Genomic DNA, 15,242 nt, shown 5'->3' on the forward strand with positions numbered 1-15,242 from the left:
CAAAGTAACTTAGAAGTAAACCTACGTTACTCGGTAATTGATTGACATACACACGCCGCCCGCCCTTTTTTTTCCCACCCCCACATATCCTTGTTTCCCGATCAGCCAGCTACTTCTTCCCTTTCCTTTCCCCCCCAGCCCCACCGGGACCCAATCTCAACAAAATGGCTGGTGTGTCCCAACAGATGCTGACAATGCGTTACAAACGCCGAACTATTCTACTTTTGGTAGTACTTTTGGATTGCTTTGCTTGGATTGAGTTGCTTTTAAGGGGGGGGGTTATTGAGGGTATAATATGTATGTATGTATGTGTGTTATTTATGGACATTGTATGTATGTATGTAGGTATATAATTATCGAGTCGAGGAATTAATTGAGTGGGTGGGTTTTACTTCATGTTGTTCTATATACTAAGTAGATAGATAGTAGTTGGGGAAAGGTATCGCGGCGTACTTACCTTCCATATCTTACAATCACATGCATCAAAACTTTCCCATCATCCTTTTCTTCGGTTCTCATTATCTCCAGTTCCCTTATGATGGATGTAACGCTTTTTCTTACCCTAAAATACCCTACATGTGTATTTCGCATTACCCGTTATCTTCTCGTCTCTATTGTGGCAAGTGAGTAAGTATTGCTGGATGGGCTGGGCTGGCTGGTCGGGGGGGGCTTGGGTTTGTTAAAGTTTTTCCACCCGCGCCGCCGGAAGTCTAAGGGCCATTCCAAAGCCCATCCCAGTACACAGCAAGTGGATTCTGCCGCTTTGTGTTCGAGCCGTGGAGCTGGAAACTAGATACTCTGTACTCCGTACATGCTGTAAGGCGCGCCACTACTGTCCACAGTCGGTAGATACATTCTGCATGCGGAGGAAATCACATGGGGGTTCTTCATCCATTCATTCAATTCGAGACCAGCACCTTGTCGCGCTCAGGACCGTTCGTGTGCAAAAAGTCAATGATCCGTTCAATACCTCTGTTGAATCTGGACGCACGCATTGGATTGGGAGAGGCTGGTTGGTTGGTTGGTTGGTCGGTCGGATCGATCGAGAATACCACACCACGGGCATGTGAAGATTTGAAGGAAATCAACAGGGTCTGTCTGTCAGGGCGTAGGAGTGAAGCAAGCAGTGAGCAGCTGGCTAGGGAAGGATCATCCCTACTCTTTGTGTTTTGTAGGTAGTACTCCTCTCCAGTTCTTGATTTCTGATAAGATGCCCGAGTCATCTCCGACCCATTCATACTGACTAGTTAGTCTCTTTTTTGTTTTTTGTTTTTTTCGTCTCCATCCGAGGTGTCATCTGTCCGCGCATGGTGACTGGTGAAACTGACCAGTAAAAATTATCCGAATGCCACAGGGCCAACGACCAGCCCCTCCGATAATCAAACTGGAATAATAACCGTAATTCTTCATCGGGGTTCATGCCTACCGCCCAAGGGGGAAAGCTGCCAAGATTGTTGGGAAGCCAATTCTCCCTCTTACCCGGCTGTGGGGCCTGAAATCAAAATCCTATTGGTTCCAGCGGGGCGGTGAGCCTCCGCGGTTCATGGTCCCTGGTAAACCATGCTCGGGTTTGTTTCTGGAACGTGAAGTATTTTGCAATACTCGAGCCACATGGCCGGTTAGTCAGGAGTGCAACCACACAATCTTATGATCTTCTGGCGTGCGGTGAGAGAGAGCCATGCGGTGGAGGATCTCGGCTTAAGGGGGCAAAGAATAATCCCTCAGCAGTGAGCACACCCCGGAATGCAAATGACACTCTCGCCTCTGGCAATCAGGCCGGACGGATCAGCCGCCCCCTTCCAAGCAAGCAACAGGTGGCGTATACATCGCATCAACCAGTCACGGATGGCCCGCAACCTAGAGGGTTCATAGGCATGCGCATCTCTCGGGCAAGCCACAGACCAGACTCCTGTGTCGACCTCGGCTCAAGTATCCAGATTCTCCATGATCTTGCTTTGAGTCAAGCAGATTAACTTCCTACTACCTTGCCAGATGCGTCGATCGAGCCAGTGATGAAACCATCTGCAGATGTAGAGCATGTCACGCAAAAGGCAAACCGCGCTGAGATGGTCCAGTAAGCGCCGCCGAGGTTATCCATCCACCCTGATCCCTTCTGTAGGCCAAAATGACAGGACAGAGTGAGATGAGAATGCGAATACTGCAGAGTGTAATGTTGTTGGGTCGTAATCTTCTCGTAAGTCGGGACGCCGTCCCGTATCAACGCGGCAGCCCCTGACCAATCAGATGTGTCCCACCCAATACAAATTTTTCGCGGGAGATCCCCCGTAACGCAAAATTACCAGCCCAGGGGCCCGGCGGGACTTGCATCCAGATTGGGTGTTTCTGGATGGCTTTGCCTTCTGGGCTTCTTCTTCTTCGTCTGCACTAGAAATTCAGTCTTCCCCAATCAATTCGCGTTCGTTTGGTTCTTGAGTGTTTTCCCCCCTTACCTTTCCCTCTTTTGCAATTTTTCTTTTTTGTCCTCCTTTCGGGACCCTCATTTTTTCTTTTTTGTTTTGCCTCCCCCCTCCTCTCCCCGGGTTCTACTGAACGCTGAACAGGTGATCATCAAACAATCGCCCTTCTTTTTTTTTTTCTTTCACTCTTTTCGCCTCTGTCCATCCGCTTCTTTTCTCTCCCTTTGAACCACCCCGTCCCACTTCTCCCTCCGGTCAAGGCTCTTTGGAGGCGACCATTTATATCCTTCCGATTGTCACCCTACCTCTCCTTCCCTCTTTTCTTTCCCCCCGATCCCAACCCTTCGTCTCCTTCGCCGCGTGGGAGCTCAACGCCATCCAGTGCCTACCTTGAGCTGCTACAGCTTTGGCGCCGTGTCCTGATCAATTGGTATGTTGACTTGTTCTTTGCACAGGCTGCGGCATTGAACTCTGGCTAACAGAGCTTCCAACTTCTAGACTTCACCGTCTTCGAGCTCGAGAACACATTCTTGTGGGCAAGCTTCAACATGTCTTCCACAGCTCTCCCCAAGCGCGTTGCGCTGCACCGCAATGCTACGGATTCGTCCGTTCCCAGCTCGGTCACCCCCTCCCCGCTGGACAGCCCTCGCCAGTCCCCTTCGTCCACTTCCCTGTCGTCGTTGGCGTCGGAGGCAGAGGTCAGCGGCAAGATGCTGGACACCTATGGCAACGAGTTTAAGATCCCGGATTATACCATCAAGCAGATCCGTGATGCCATTCCCGCTCATTGCTATGAGCGCAAAGCTCTCACCAGCTTGTATTATGTCTTCCGGGATGTCTTCTGGCTCGCGACCATCTTCTATGTCTTCCACAACTACGTGACCCCTGAGACCGTCCCTTACAAGCCCGCAAGAGTCGTGCTGTGGGCTCTTTACACCATCGTGCAGGGTCTGTTCGGTACCGGTGTCTGGGTTTTGGCTCACGAGTGCGGTCACCAGGCTTTCTCTCCCTCCAAGGTTCTCAATGACACTGTTGGTTGGATCTGCCACTCCGCTCTTCTGGTGCCCTACTTCTCCTGGAAGATCTCCCACGGAAAGCACCACAAGGCCACCGGTAACATTGCCCGCGACATGGTGTTCGTGCCCAAGACCCGGGAGCAGTATGCCTCTCGCGTCGGCAAGGCTCTGCACGAACTCAATGAGTTGATGGAGGAAACCCCCATCGCCACTGCCTCCAACCTCCTTCTCCAGCAGCTCTTCGGTTGGCCCATGTACCTGCTCACCAACGTCACTGGCCACAACAACCACGAACGTCAGCCTGAAGGTCGTGGAAAGGGCAAGCAGAACGGCTACTTCGGCGGTGTCAACCACTTCAACCCGTCTAGCCCTCTGTACGAGGCCAAGGATGCTAAGCTCATTGTCCTGAGTGACATCGGTCTCGCCATTGTCGGAAGCATTCTGTACTTGGTCGGCTCCAAGTTCGGCTGGATGAACCTTCTGGTTTGGTACGGTATCCCCTACCTCTGGGTGAACCACTGGCTGGGTAAGTAACTCCCTTCATAAACTGGCACAATTGCTGGAACGAATACTGACTGGAAGATATAGTCGCCATCACCTACCTCCAGCACACCGACCCCACCCTCCCCCACTACCAGCCTGATGTCTGGAACTTCGCCCGTGGTGCCGCTGCCACCATCGACCGTGACTTCGGCTTCGTCGGCCGTCACATCTTCCACGGTATTATTGAGACCCATGTTCTCCACCACTATGTCAGCACCATCCCCTTCTATAACGCCGATGAGGCCAGCGAGGCCATCAAGAAGGTCATGGGATCGCACTACCGGACCGAGGCCCACACTGGCTGGACCGGATTCTTCAAGGCTCTCTGGACTAGTGCCCGTGTGTGCCACTGGGTTGAGCCCACCGAGGGTGCCAAGGGTGAGAGCTCCGGAGTGCTCTTCTACCGTAACACGAACGGCATTGGAGTTCCTCCTGCCAAGCTTGAAAAATAGAGCATGTCTGCCGTACATAGAACGAGTGATATCTTTTTCTTTCTTTTTTGGAATTCTTAATTTCCCTTCTTCGTCACTCTTCTTTTTCTTTTTTTTCCCCCGCATCACGTGGTGCTCTCGCAGGATCGACATGGACCACGGTATGACACTTCCTGTTGTTGTTATGTCATAGACCAACTGCGAGTTGTTTCGAGCTGAAGGCGTATATGGAACATGGGGTAAGGGTTTGAACGTGTAGAAGGGCCAACATGTCTGATTTAATCGTCCACTATTATGAATGTAATGCGGAGGGGAATCGTGTAATATGATCATCAAACAGCTTTCACGCTTTCAGTGCAGCTCGAATCGAGTAACCTTCTATTTGTCCTTTGTCTTCGATGGGATCTCGATACAGACCTCTGTTACCATCGTTATGGACAACCTGACTGCTACTTCGCAGTCAGAGTTGGATCTCATATGTCTGACCAAGCATCCTTCAGATCCGAAGACTGAAGACCGAACGGTCGAACGAACAAGCGGAATCGGAGAAGCTCAGCAAGTCCCCAGCTGGCTGACAGCGTCCGGACAGACCCACCTCATCAGAAAAGAAAGCGACAAATTATTGGAAGGCTGACACCTGGGCACTAGTGATCACATTGACCCAACCCGAAAAGTAAGCATAAAATTAAAGTGGGAATAGTGTGGGCGTGTGGGAAGGGCACTGAAGAGCTTAAACCTTGGGTGAGTTAAGTTAATGTTAGTTGGTGGTGGTGGGCAAAGGAAAGGAAACAAAACTGCGGGGGCGCCCGTTCCGCCAGACGCCGAAAACAGACGCTAGTCCCGGAACAGGTGAGACCCCTGGTCAGTATCCAGCAGGAAGGCCTCGGACGGTTTTACAAAAAGAAAAAAAGTATATTCAAAAGAAGAAGTAGGAAGTGGAAGACAAGTGAGTCAGAAATATATTGTTCGTGTCGTAAATCGTGACAGGGAATATCGCGCTATATGGTGTCAAAATCTTCTGTACAGCCCCTCAGCCCACCCTTCCAGATTTCAAACTCCGCCTCGTGTTGGATTTCGCCTTGTTCTGTGACTGGTCCGGCAGTCCAGGGGGCAAAAACAAGTTTCATAGTCCTTCGGACGCCTCGTGTAACTGCCTGTGTTGACGTTGGTAAGGATTGCCCAGTTGTTGCATGATCATCACGAACAATATTCGGGACACTGAGATTCGTCTTCTCGTCTACTGCATCGGTCTCGTCCGGTGGTGCAGAGACTGCAGGGCTGTGTGCTCTAGTATGTCCCTCACTCTCCGTTGGTACTCGTGATTCCGAAGGCTCATTAGCCTGTTCTCTTGCTGTAGGCAGCAATTGTTTTTCGCTGGTGACAAAGGTATCCTCTAGGATGGCCTCCCAATCCACGAAGCGGCTCTCCTTCTTCAGTGCAATGCGACATGCAGTCTGGGTAGACCAAACCAAGCCCAGAGCTGGGGTCTTTTGTGCGGTTTGTTGAAAAGCTGGGTACAGGCTTGAAATAGTAGGTTGTAGCGTGTCACCCCACCCAGTGAAGAACCTCTGTTGGTGTAGAAGACTCAAAATCTCGTTTCGTACAGGGTTGCCAATCAGGTATGACCCGTCGAACTGCTGCTGCTGCTGCTGCGGATCATCCTCCGTGGTGAACGGTGATGAGGGAAGACTAGAGGGTGATGGTTGGAGGACCGGATTATGTGGAGTCAATTCGACATTTCGGGACTCAAAAGGTCGACTTCTTGGTAATGGTGTAGCAGCTTCTGGTTCGTGATGTGACGACAGCACTTGCTGTTGTGTAGAAGGAATAGGTGAGATGGCACCGCCATTCAAACGAGATAGAGTTGGATGCCTGCCAGCAGCTTCAATGCGATCAGAAACTTGGTTCGCTACTACAACTGCGACATTCTCGTCCACAGCCAAGTTCCTCAGCATCTGGCCTAATCTGGCAAGCTCGCCAGAGCGTGTGGACAACCCCGACAGATTATGGGACGAATGTTCCGCCCGGTAGTTTGCAGTTATGGAGTCGATGATCACGAGTCCAACACTATATCGCTTGATTGCGACAGGGAGTTGGTAGTTGAGGATGTGATCTTGTGCCTCGAGATCCATGGCATTGATGGACAATATATTCTCCAGCGAAGGCTTGTGGGCTTGAGACAAGGTAGAGAGATATGGATGGAATTCAATGAGCTGCGAAAGCCGTGGTGTCGATAATGGAGCTTCTGTGGAGATGTATATGGCACGCTTGCCCAGGCCACGAGGTGCAGGGAGTTGAGCGGCCAGAAGAAGGGTGAGAAGGAATTGCGTCTTTCCACTCCCACTGTGACCGGTTAACCGTTAGGTCAGGATGTCTCGAATACGAATGGACTCACTCTGGGGAGCGAGTATACGCACCTCTCACCAGTTACCTCAGTCACATAACCCGTCGGTATGCCGCCATCGAGCAGAGCGTCCAACGTGGGGTCGAGGGTACTGATCGCGCTCCACTGTGATAGGTCTAGCTTGGTTGTCGGGCCTGGAAAGACAGGAACGTCGACACTGAGGCTGGAGCTTGGCTCATCAGCATCGGGATCTCTGTTTTTCTTGAAACCGACATCATGATGGAGAGCCCTTATGATCTGAGCGGACAGGCGGCGGACATCGGCGGGAGGGACACGAGCACGCTTTGCGACTTCGAGGATGTCGAGAGTGATCAAGTCGACCGTGCTGATATGGCTTCGCTCAAGAGGCGGGAGAATATGAGCATATGGCTTGGTAGGGAAGTCCGGAAGGACCGACAAAAGATCCATAAGCGTGGAGGTGGAGGAAGTCGATACTGGAGACCCTCGGTCATCTCGTGCGCGACGCGGAGAAAACGCGGGTCCACGTGCTGCCGCCCAGCGGCTTCCCTTTTTGGAACTCTTTTGGTCCGACTCACTTTCTATGAAGTTGTCCTGAAGTTTATTTACTATCAAAGTCATGTATTATCTAGGCTACTCCTACTTATCTAAATATATAATGGACTCTAACTCCTCATACTATAAGCATGATGTTGAAAACATACTTACCCGAGCACTCGATTATATATCTATCCCACCACACCGTCCTTTGGCATGATGATCAGCACCATCATTTAACTCCATAATTGATGTAGAGCACCATCGTCACGTCGATGGTTAATCTAATAGTACGAGAGCTAACTTAAAGATTAGTATTTTGTCACTGCAGTACAGGTTCTCAACGAAAGCCCTGATCCTCTCCATCATTGCCTCTTCGCCGCCACAAGACTATCTCCTGCCAAACACTGTTCTCGAAGGCCAGTGTGTCTACACTTTCTTATCTGCATCACGGCTTCGGAAATTCGAATAACTTTGTCAAGTTACCAGAAGCATGTGGAGCATTCTCCCAACTTGGCTGTCATGACTGACTTCATCAACTGAGTCGACAATCCATCCGTGATGAACGGTGCTGCAGCAGGACTATCTGAGAATAGAAGGCTGTGCCAGTGTCGAACACTGGCTTATAGCAACTCAGATGGGTATTCTCTTATCAAGACATTCGCTTCCTGTTTCTGAACAGTGCTCGTCATTTGTCAAATCAACATCCTAGTCTGCACACCGGTACTAGAAGCAGAGCTGAAACTGCTGCGCCAATAACTTGTCTGAGGACTAGCACAACAGTACTCATCCCTTGGTCTTCACATATATGCATTTATTTCAGTATGCTCGACTGATTGTTATGCTCTTCTTCAGCAGCGCTCAAGTAGGGGGTTTGTTTTAGGTCCTCTGAAATTGACTTGCAGTCGATTAAACTACGGGATTCACCAGCGAACTTGCAAGGCAACTTAACCCAAACATGTGCACTGGGACTGGAAAACAACGCGCGAGACAAGATATGATAAGCTGGATGTAAGGAAGTGAACGCATCCGCCCAGTCTGTTTGCATGACAACGACATGTTGCCATGACTAGAAGTAGGAATAACATCATAGTGTTCGAAGTTTCGGTCAGAGGCCTTGGATCGACATCGACAACACTCAAAAACCGCAATTACGCCACTATGCATCTTCTCCTCTGGTAACCGACTAAGAATGGTGGATATAGGGTGCATCTGTGCCCAAATATTCACTCAAACTGTCAACAGTGCCTCCCTTCCCAGACCCTTGCGACACATCAGCTGCACACCTGTACCAAGCCCTAGATGAAAGTCCAATGATGACGCGAAGCACACCCGTATCAGTTAATGCGCTGGCAAAGTAAGTGTTTTTCCCTTCCTTCTATGGGAACCACGATGTCTATCCCACATTGGACACTAACATACACACTCCGAACCCACATATCCTAATAGTACGTAGATTGCCCATCTTAACGTACAGTAATCATTATATTGTTATCCGGACATAGAAATACCGAGTTATGCCGGAATCCATGATATGTCTCGCACTATGAAAGAAGTAAGGGGACGGAATTTGTGTACAGCCACATGGTGCATCTCGGATGGGCGTATCAGGCAAGCATGGAAACGCAATCACCCATAGGGGTTGAAGCAGATTGACAGTGACGGACATAGCCGAGACACGGATGGGTATGTGGCCATCGCTCCTTGCGTCAGGAACCTAAAACATCCTCTAGCATGATTCTGGGGTAGGTAAGGATGGCATATGGCAATGAAGGCCCTGCTCGGATATTGGACTAGGGATACTGAGCTATGGCTAGTGAGATACTATAGCATGAAACATGCCACGCCTCATACAGCCTCGTCATTTTCGCCTATCACATAGATGTTGCTGATAATATCCAAGGTGATCCTTTACTCCTCAGGTTAGTATGCATTGATCTTAGCAACGAGGAAGGTTCGAAGGGCAATCGATCTACTCCGTTCTAACACCGATCTGCATTGACCAGGAGCTGTCTTGAACCTGGGAGCATGGCCACTGCGCTGATGACCTGATCATGGGGATGTCTCTGCCTGCTGACCTGAGTTCTTAATGGAAGATCATGACGTTATCCTCTTGAGAAATTGCTTCACATACGTGTAGAGTTCCCGAAAAGATGCTCTCACATCTACAGGGTGCTTCAAAGGGGACTATCGAGGATAAGCACAAGCACAAAAAGCTGAATGGGTCTTATACATGCACTAGAATTCAACAGCTAACTTCACCAAGCTTGGTAAAGAAACTGGCTGTCAGACGTCGCATGGAATGCGTCGTCTTCCGTATCCTTGAAGCCCAGTAGATAGACTGGAATTTTGCAGAGGTGGGTACCTTGCTTACCGGACTATCAGAGCATCCTGTCGAGAACAAGGCAACTAAGTCTACGGCATGACACTCTTCCAACTAGTTAGGTAGCTGAGCTTTTCGTTCACCTGTACTGCGGATGAAGAGAAGAGACATCATATTCCCAAGCAGATCATAAATGCCTTGGCAGAAGAGACCCTAAAGAGGTCCAAATTCCGTACCTTTTATATTGGGCCAGAAAGGTCATCTCATTGGTGGGAGAGATTTCCAGCACGGCTGAGCACAATGGCGTCCAATTCCTCGACATCGAACCCTATAGTCACATTCTCGATCTAGCGATGTCTAACCCAATTGAGAGGGCCCAAAAGAGTCTGAGAGGGTCTGGACTACTGTGTAGTGAGATGCGTTACTGGCGGTATCTCCTCGATTTTGAGAGCGAAGTCGGTTGATCCCCTAACCCATCTGCATGGTACAGACACACTGCCAGTGCAAAGGAGTCAGCATCCACTCTGCACACCACACAGCACCAGAGAATCAGTCAAACCAAACCCACCCCAGAATTTGACACCGGCCGCCCAGGCACGCACAGACAACAGCGCACCCGCGCCCGCGTCCAAGCTCAAACGGCGACCCAGAGAGAGAGAAAAGGGCAAAGGCCTCTAACCTAATCACCAGAGGCAACAGTCAAATCCCGACACCGTGCCCGTCCTGTACCTTTCCAAAATACGAATAAAAACCAAGCAAATCCTTTTCTCCACTCACGCTGATTGGACAGAATCTGGAACATCCGGTTCCCGTTTATCCCGAGAGATACGAGGGAGGGAAAGGAGAAAGAGGGGACTCGATGCATCACATTGGGTGGGGACGACGCGGATACCACGACGTCGCGCATAGTAGTCTAGCTCAGGGCAAATAAGAAAAATAACGGTCAGCTAGAACATAGTTAGACTAGTCAGACTCCCTAGCGAGTAGACTATGTACATGCTTAAGTGGCTCTGGAGGGGGAGGGTACTAAGTAAGTACGATAGTTAGTTAGTTGATAGATAAGCTACAGCTAATAGTCATAGCTAACTAACTCATGTTAGGACGGATGGGGAGGTGGGGACATCCAGCTCCGTGCAGTGCTTAATATTTTGACAGCCATGAAGGAGATAGATAGATAAACTATTTCCTCCGGAGTGGAGCAACAATGGGGAGGAGGATGATGATGATGATAATGATGATGATGATGATGATGATGAAGCTAAGATGCACTCCTCTGTAGCTTTTCACCTACTATACGACGCACTAGTAGTACATGGCAGCTCTGTATCTATATCATGATGAGGAGAGTTATCCATAGTTCAGTATGAACATTATCTCAGGATAACTCCCATGAGAAACAGACATTACGATCAGCTTCGATCCTTGAAGTAACTTACATTCATTATCTTAAAATCAATCTTTTATTACTAGTTATGTTGTTACCAAAACAGAATATAAGCCGATCGCCCAGCCACAAAAGGAGGAGGGGGTGTTGTTGGCTGTTAAATGAAGATCTACGCAAGGAATAATGAAATGTACAAGTTAGTAGATAGATATATAGATATATGGATACCAGGATGAGAATAAAGAAGCTGTCGCAGTAGTATGTGTTGTGCATCGATCGCTTGCTTAAGGGCTAGTGTTAACTATACAGTATGGTGGTGGTGCCAGATGCAGAATCATAATCATGCATATGATGGTAAGTATCCTACTTACGGAAATAGTAACTAGTTAGTTGCATACTACATAGATGGATAGATAGATAGATAGATAGATAGGTGCATTGGGAGGGACTGGTACTTTTGTTTGCATACTAAGCCTCGTGGATCGCGGGATTTGCTAACGGGATTTGAATGGATGGATGGATGGATGGATGGATGGATGGTATGGAGTAATTTACTACTTTTCATACCTCAAGTATGGTCCACGAGAGGGTTTCAGTTGGTGCGTTTCTTTTTTTTTTTTTTTTTTTTTTTTTTTTTTTTTTTTTTTTTTTTTTTTTTTTTTTCTTTTCTTTTTATTTTTCTCTTAATCTTATTTTACTCTTTCTTTCTTTTTTTTTTATTTTGCTTTTAGCGTTGTCATGTCACTGGTAATTGGATGGCTACTACTGCTCCATAGTGTACTAACTACTCCAATGACCTTCAAATCTACCCATCAGTGGAAGACCATGAGACCTGCCAAATTTGTAAGTTGTGAATGAAATACCTTGCACTTACCGGATCCATCCCCGTCACTAATTATGGGGGGGAAGAAGCTCTTGGACTCGAGCCTCGGTATGTAATTTGGCGGAGAAAATCCAAACTGGGAAGGGGTGAAAGAGGAGGAGGCTGTCGGGGACCATTCGTAAAGTAATCGGTAGTCTGTCACGATCGATGTGGTAAGAGGGCAGGGATGAGTCTCCTGCAGATGCGAGGAATGCACACACGTCTTGCCGACCACCACTCAGTTTGGAGCTCGGTGGGTGGCTTTTTAATCCCCGAGAGCGCCTCAAAATGAAGGTTGTACAACAGACGCTCTTGCTTAGGACCGAATGTCGCCGTCCGAGATACTCGGGGATGGAAAAGATAATGCGACAGAAGAGTGTCGATAGGAGAGTTTTTGAGGGTTTGAATGCAATAATTGCGATGGTGTGGTGAGGTGGCATTGCCACATCGCCGCCTCGTTTCCCCCCCTAGGCAGGCTAGCTAGGCTTAGCGTCGTGGCTCGCAAAGTACCTGTGTGTGTAAACATCCATCTGGTGTTGATGTTTCCAGAGATCAAAATAACCGTATCAATGTGATAATCTCAGGAAGGACCTGCTCAAGTATGTGCCCGATTTGCCGGTAACTTGTCTTTCGCTTGCTCTCTCTCACGCTACCTGTTACGCCTCCCCAAATACCAGACACCCAGCACTACACATGACCCATGCAGCCCAACCAGGAAGATCCATGCGGGTAGACCCGACAGGGTGGTTACTGGCCAATTTCTCTCGATAGCGCACACTCGGCTTATGCAGCAGAGACATCCGGACCCAGAGAAGACAGAGTGCTGGCGAATTTCACAGCACGGAATGCGTCCAACATGCTTGCCTGGATGCCTCGACTGGAAACGTTAATCGGCCTGGATGCACATACTTTAGGTGAAAGTACACGTCAATGACCAGAGAGAAACGCAACGGTCTAGTATTGCTACTATGCACCGGCACGGATCCGGCAGCTTTCTGGAACTCATGCAGAAAGAATGGGTCGCTCGGACGGTGGTGCCATGTCTCGGCGGCACGCATGTAAGCAACGGTATCAATTAGGTATGACAACGGTGGTGGTGGTGGTTTATGGGAGCACAAGGCACCTACTTACCTACCATGTACTAGTCGTCGCAGCTAGTTGCTGCCGAATGAATGAAGGATTAATGACAGAAGAAGCAGGCTGTCGATGCAAGTGGGTGGTGGTCGATGCACGCTGTCATCATCGCTTTTCGGTGGCTTCTTGGGGTTTCCCCACTCTATCTTCTTCCTTTTTCTTCCCCCTTGTGGGAGAGCATGACATGATCCCAGACTGACTCTCCCTATAAACAGCCGAGACTATACCTGCTAACCATAAATTGATCCTCATTATGATCCCCAGGTAGAGCAGGAGACGGAGGAGATTAGAGTGATTGACATGGAGATCTTCCCGAAGGAAAGTCCCCATTGAGACTCCAGTCCGAAACGCAGGGGTAAATAGGCGCCCGTAAATCGACTAGATTCTGCCGGGGAAGGTGCGGTGTGGGCCCGGGACTCTCTCTTGCCCTCTCTTCTTTTCTCTTTTCCGGTAGGAGGGTACAGTCACGCAGTCAGTCTGTTGATCAGTCAGTCAGTCAGTCAGTCGGTCCGCCTGCCACTAAAATAGTAGCACTTGAGTAGTACGGGAGTAGTAAGTAGCAGTAGTAGTAGGAGCAGTGGTTGGTGGTTGCACCATAGCAGGTACACGAGGTGTCCATCACACCGTTATCCCGCAACTAGTCACAGCTACCCCTGAGGAACCAAGTCTATTCATAATGGTTAGGGTGAACGTCGGTTTGACCATGTCATACTTAACTAGCTAGCTCCAACCTGACTATGTGCATACTAATCCACCTGAGTATGGAGTCATAGTAGTATGTTACAGAACGAATATTCACGTTTCGACCTACCGCCAAGAGCTCCAAAAAAGTGTGATCACACATCTTGTCGCAGTCTAATTAGATCCGGATAGTATATAATACATACTCAGCGGACTGAGGATGCTGTAGGTCTTCAACTACTTTCTTGTCTGGTGGACTGTAGGACAATGCCTGCCTAAAGCCGAGGTGCTGAACCAAACTGTCAAATTGGCTGGAATGGGGCCGCTGTATTCGGTGCGGACCGTCTGGGTGGGGCAGAATGAAACCTTCCACAATCCATCCATTCCATCCATCCTCCATCCGACTTACTTACCACAGTACGGCACACGATGATCGGGGCTGGTATTCATGAGTCAAGGGCCAAACGGGTGGACGGACCAGGCAAAGCCGGCGCCTGACGCTTGATTCTTTCCCATTCAGGGCGGTTTCAGTGGAGTCGCTGGCAGTGGTCGAATCATGTCGCAGGTGGGCACAGGAGGAGGGTGTGGAGTCTCAGCTTCCGATTTGCTGAGCAGCCATCGTCATTCGCAGGTTGCGATCCGATGCTAATCCCAAGCAGGCAAGACCACGGCCTAGACGGGCCTGCAGGCGCCAGGCTCATAAGGCTAAATTACCTGAAGGACCAAAGAAATCCTCCAACGATTTGGGGTCGGGCGTTCTGCGATCGGGGCTGGGGCAATCCCCCCCATTGTCGAGCTGATGACCTGCTTAGTTGGTCACTAAGTAGGGAAGAATCCCTGAAAACCGTGAACAGTCCGGGCTTCCCTACTAGAGGCCATCTCGTGCAGATCCAATTTTATTCGGAGGGGGCTGCGACAGGATTTCACATCCCAGGCTCCTGTAGTTTTCAGTTAAGATCGTCAGTGCTTCGATCGGTGCCAGATTTGCTTTTCTCGGATTGTTGTTTGGTTCGCCATCGGCCGGTACCGGAAATCACCATTTACGGACGGACGATTGTGATTCGCTCATCTGCCACCCAGCTGCTCCTCACGAATGACTGCCTGCTTACCTAGATGAGAGAAAAGAGAAAAAGGAAAAAGAGACCTCGGTATGGAACCTGCATTGCTGCATCGTAGTAGTTCGCATGTGGCCAGCCCTAATTAGGTATGTACCAATGAGTAGGGTGCCGTATTGATACGATAACGAGTAGTCATCTTTAGCGACCGTCTTACGCCTTGAATAGCAGGGGAAGATTCGAATATCTCCTATGTCGAGATTATTGGCTCCAGGCTCGGAGCACACAGCGTAGTGAAGGACCTAGCCAAACTCAAAAAGCGTGCCATAATTATCCCAGGGATACTCACCAACCAGCGGTCCAGTGACAGGCCGCTTTGGGCAAAGTGCCAAAGTAAGCAACTATGCCTACTAGTAATTAATGATTCCTGAGATCGCACAAGAGGACGGAGTAGCATAATTTCAGAACGTTCGATTCCGACTGACAAATGGGGCAAA

General features: G+C 49.3%; 1 protein-coding gene across 1 annotated transcript; it reads left to right on the forward strand.

Annotated features, from left to right (window-relative positions):
- Positions 1-2,965: 2,965 nt before the first annotated feature.
- On the forward strand, positions 2,966-4,428 carry BO83DRAFT_305944 (oleate delta-12 desaturase odeA; the record flags this gene model as incomplete). The annotated part of the gene is made up of 2 exons (XM_025527279.1): positions 2,966-3,959; positions 4,022-4,428. 2 exons carry the CDS (start codon positions 2,966-2,968, stop codon positions 4,426-4,428), a joined length of 1,401 nt encoding a protein of 466 aa, XP_025391703.1.
- Positions 4,429-15,242: the final 10,814 nt, after the last annotated feature.

The sequence above is a fragment of the Aspergillus eucalypticola genome (genome assembly GCF_003184535.1).
Source record: "Aspergillus eucalypticola CBS 122712 chromosome Unknown BO83scaffold_4, whole genome shotgun sequence".
In the NCBI taxonomy this organism is placed as follows: Eukaryota; Fungi; Ascomycota; class Eurotiomycetes; order Eurotiales; family Aspergillaceae; genus Aspergillus; species Aspergillus eucalypticola.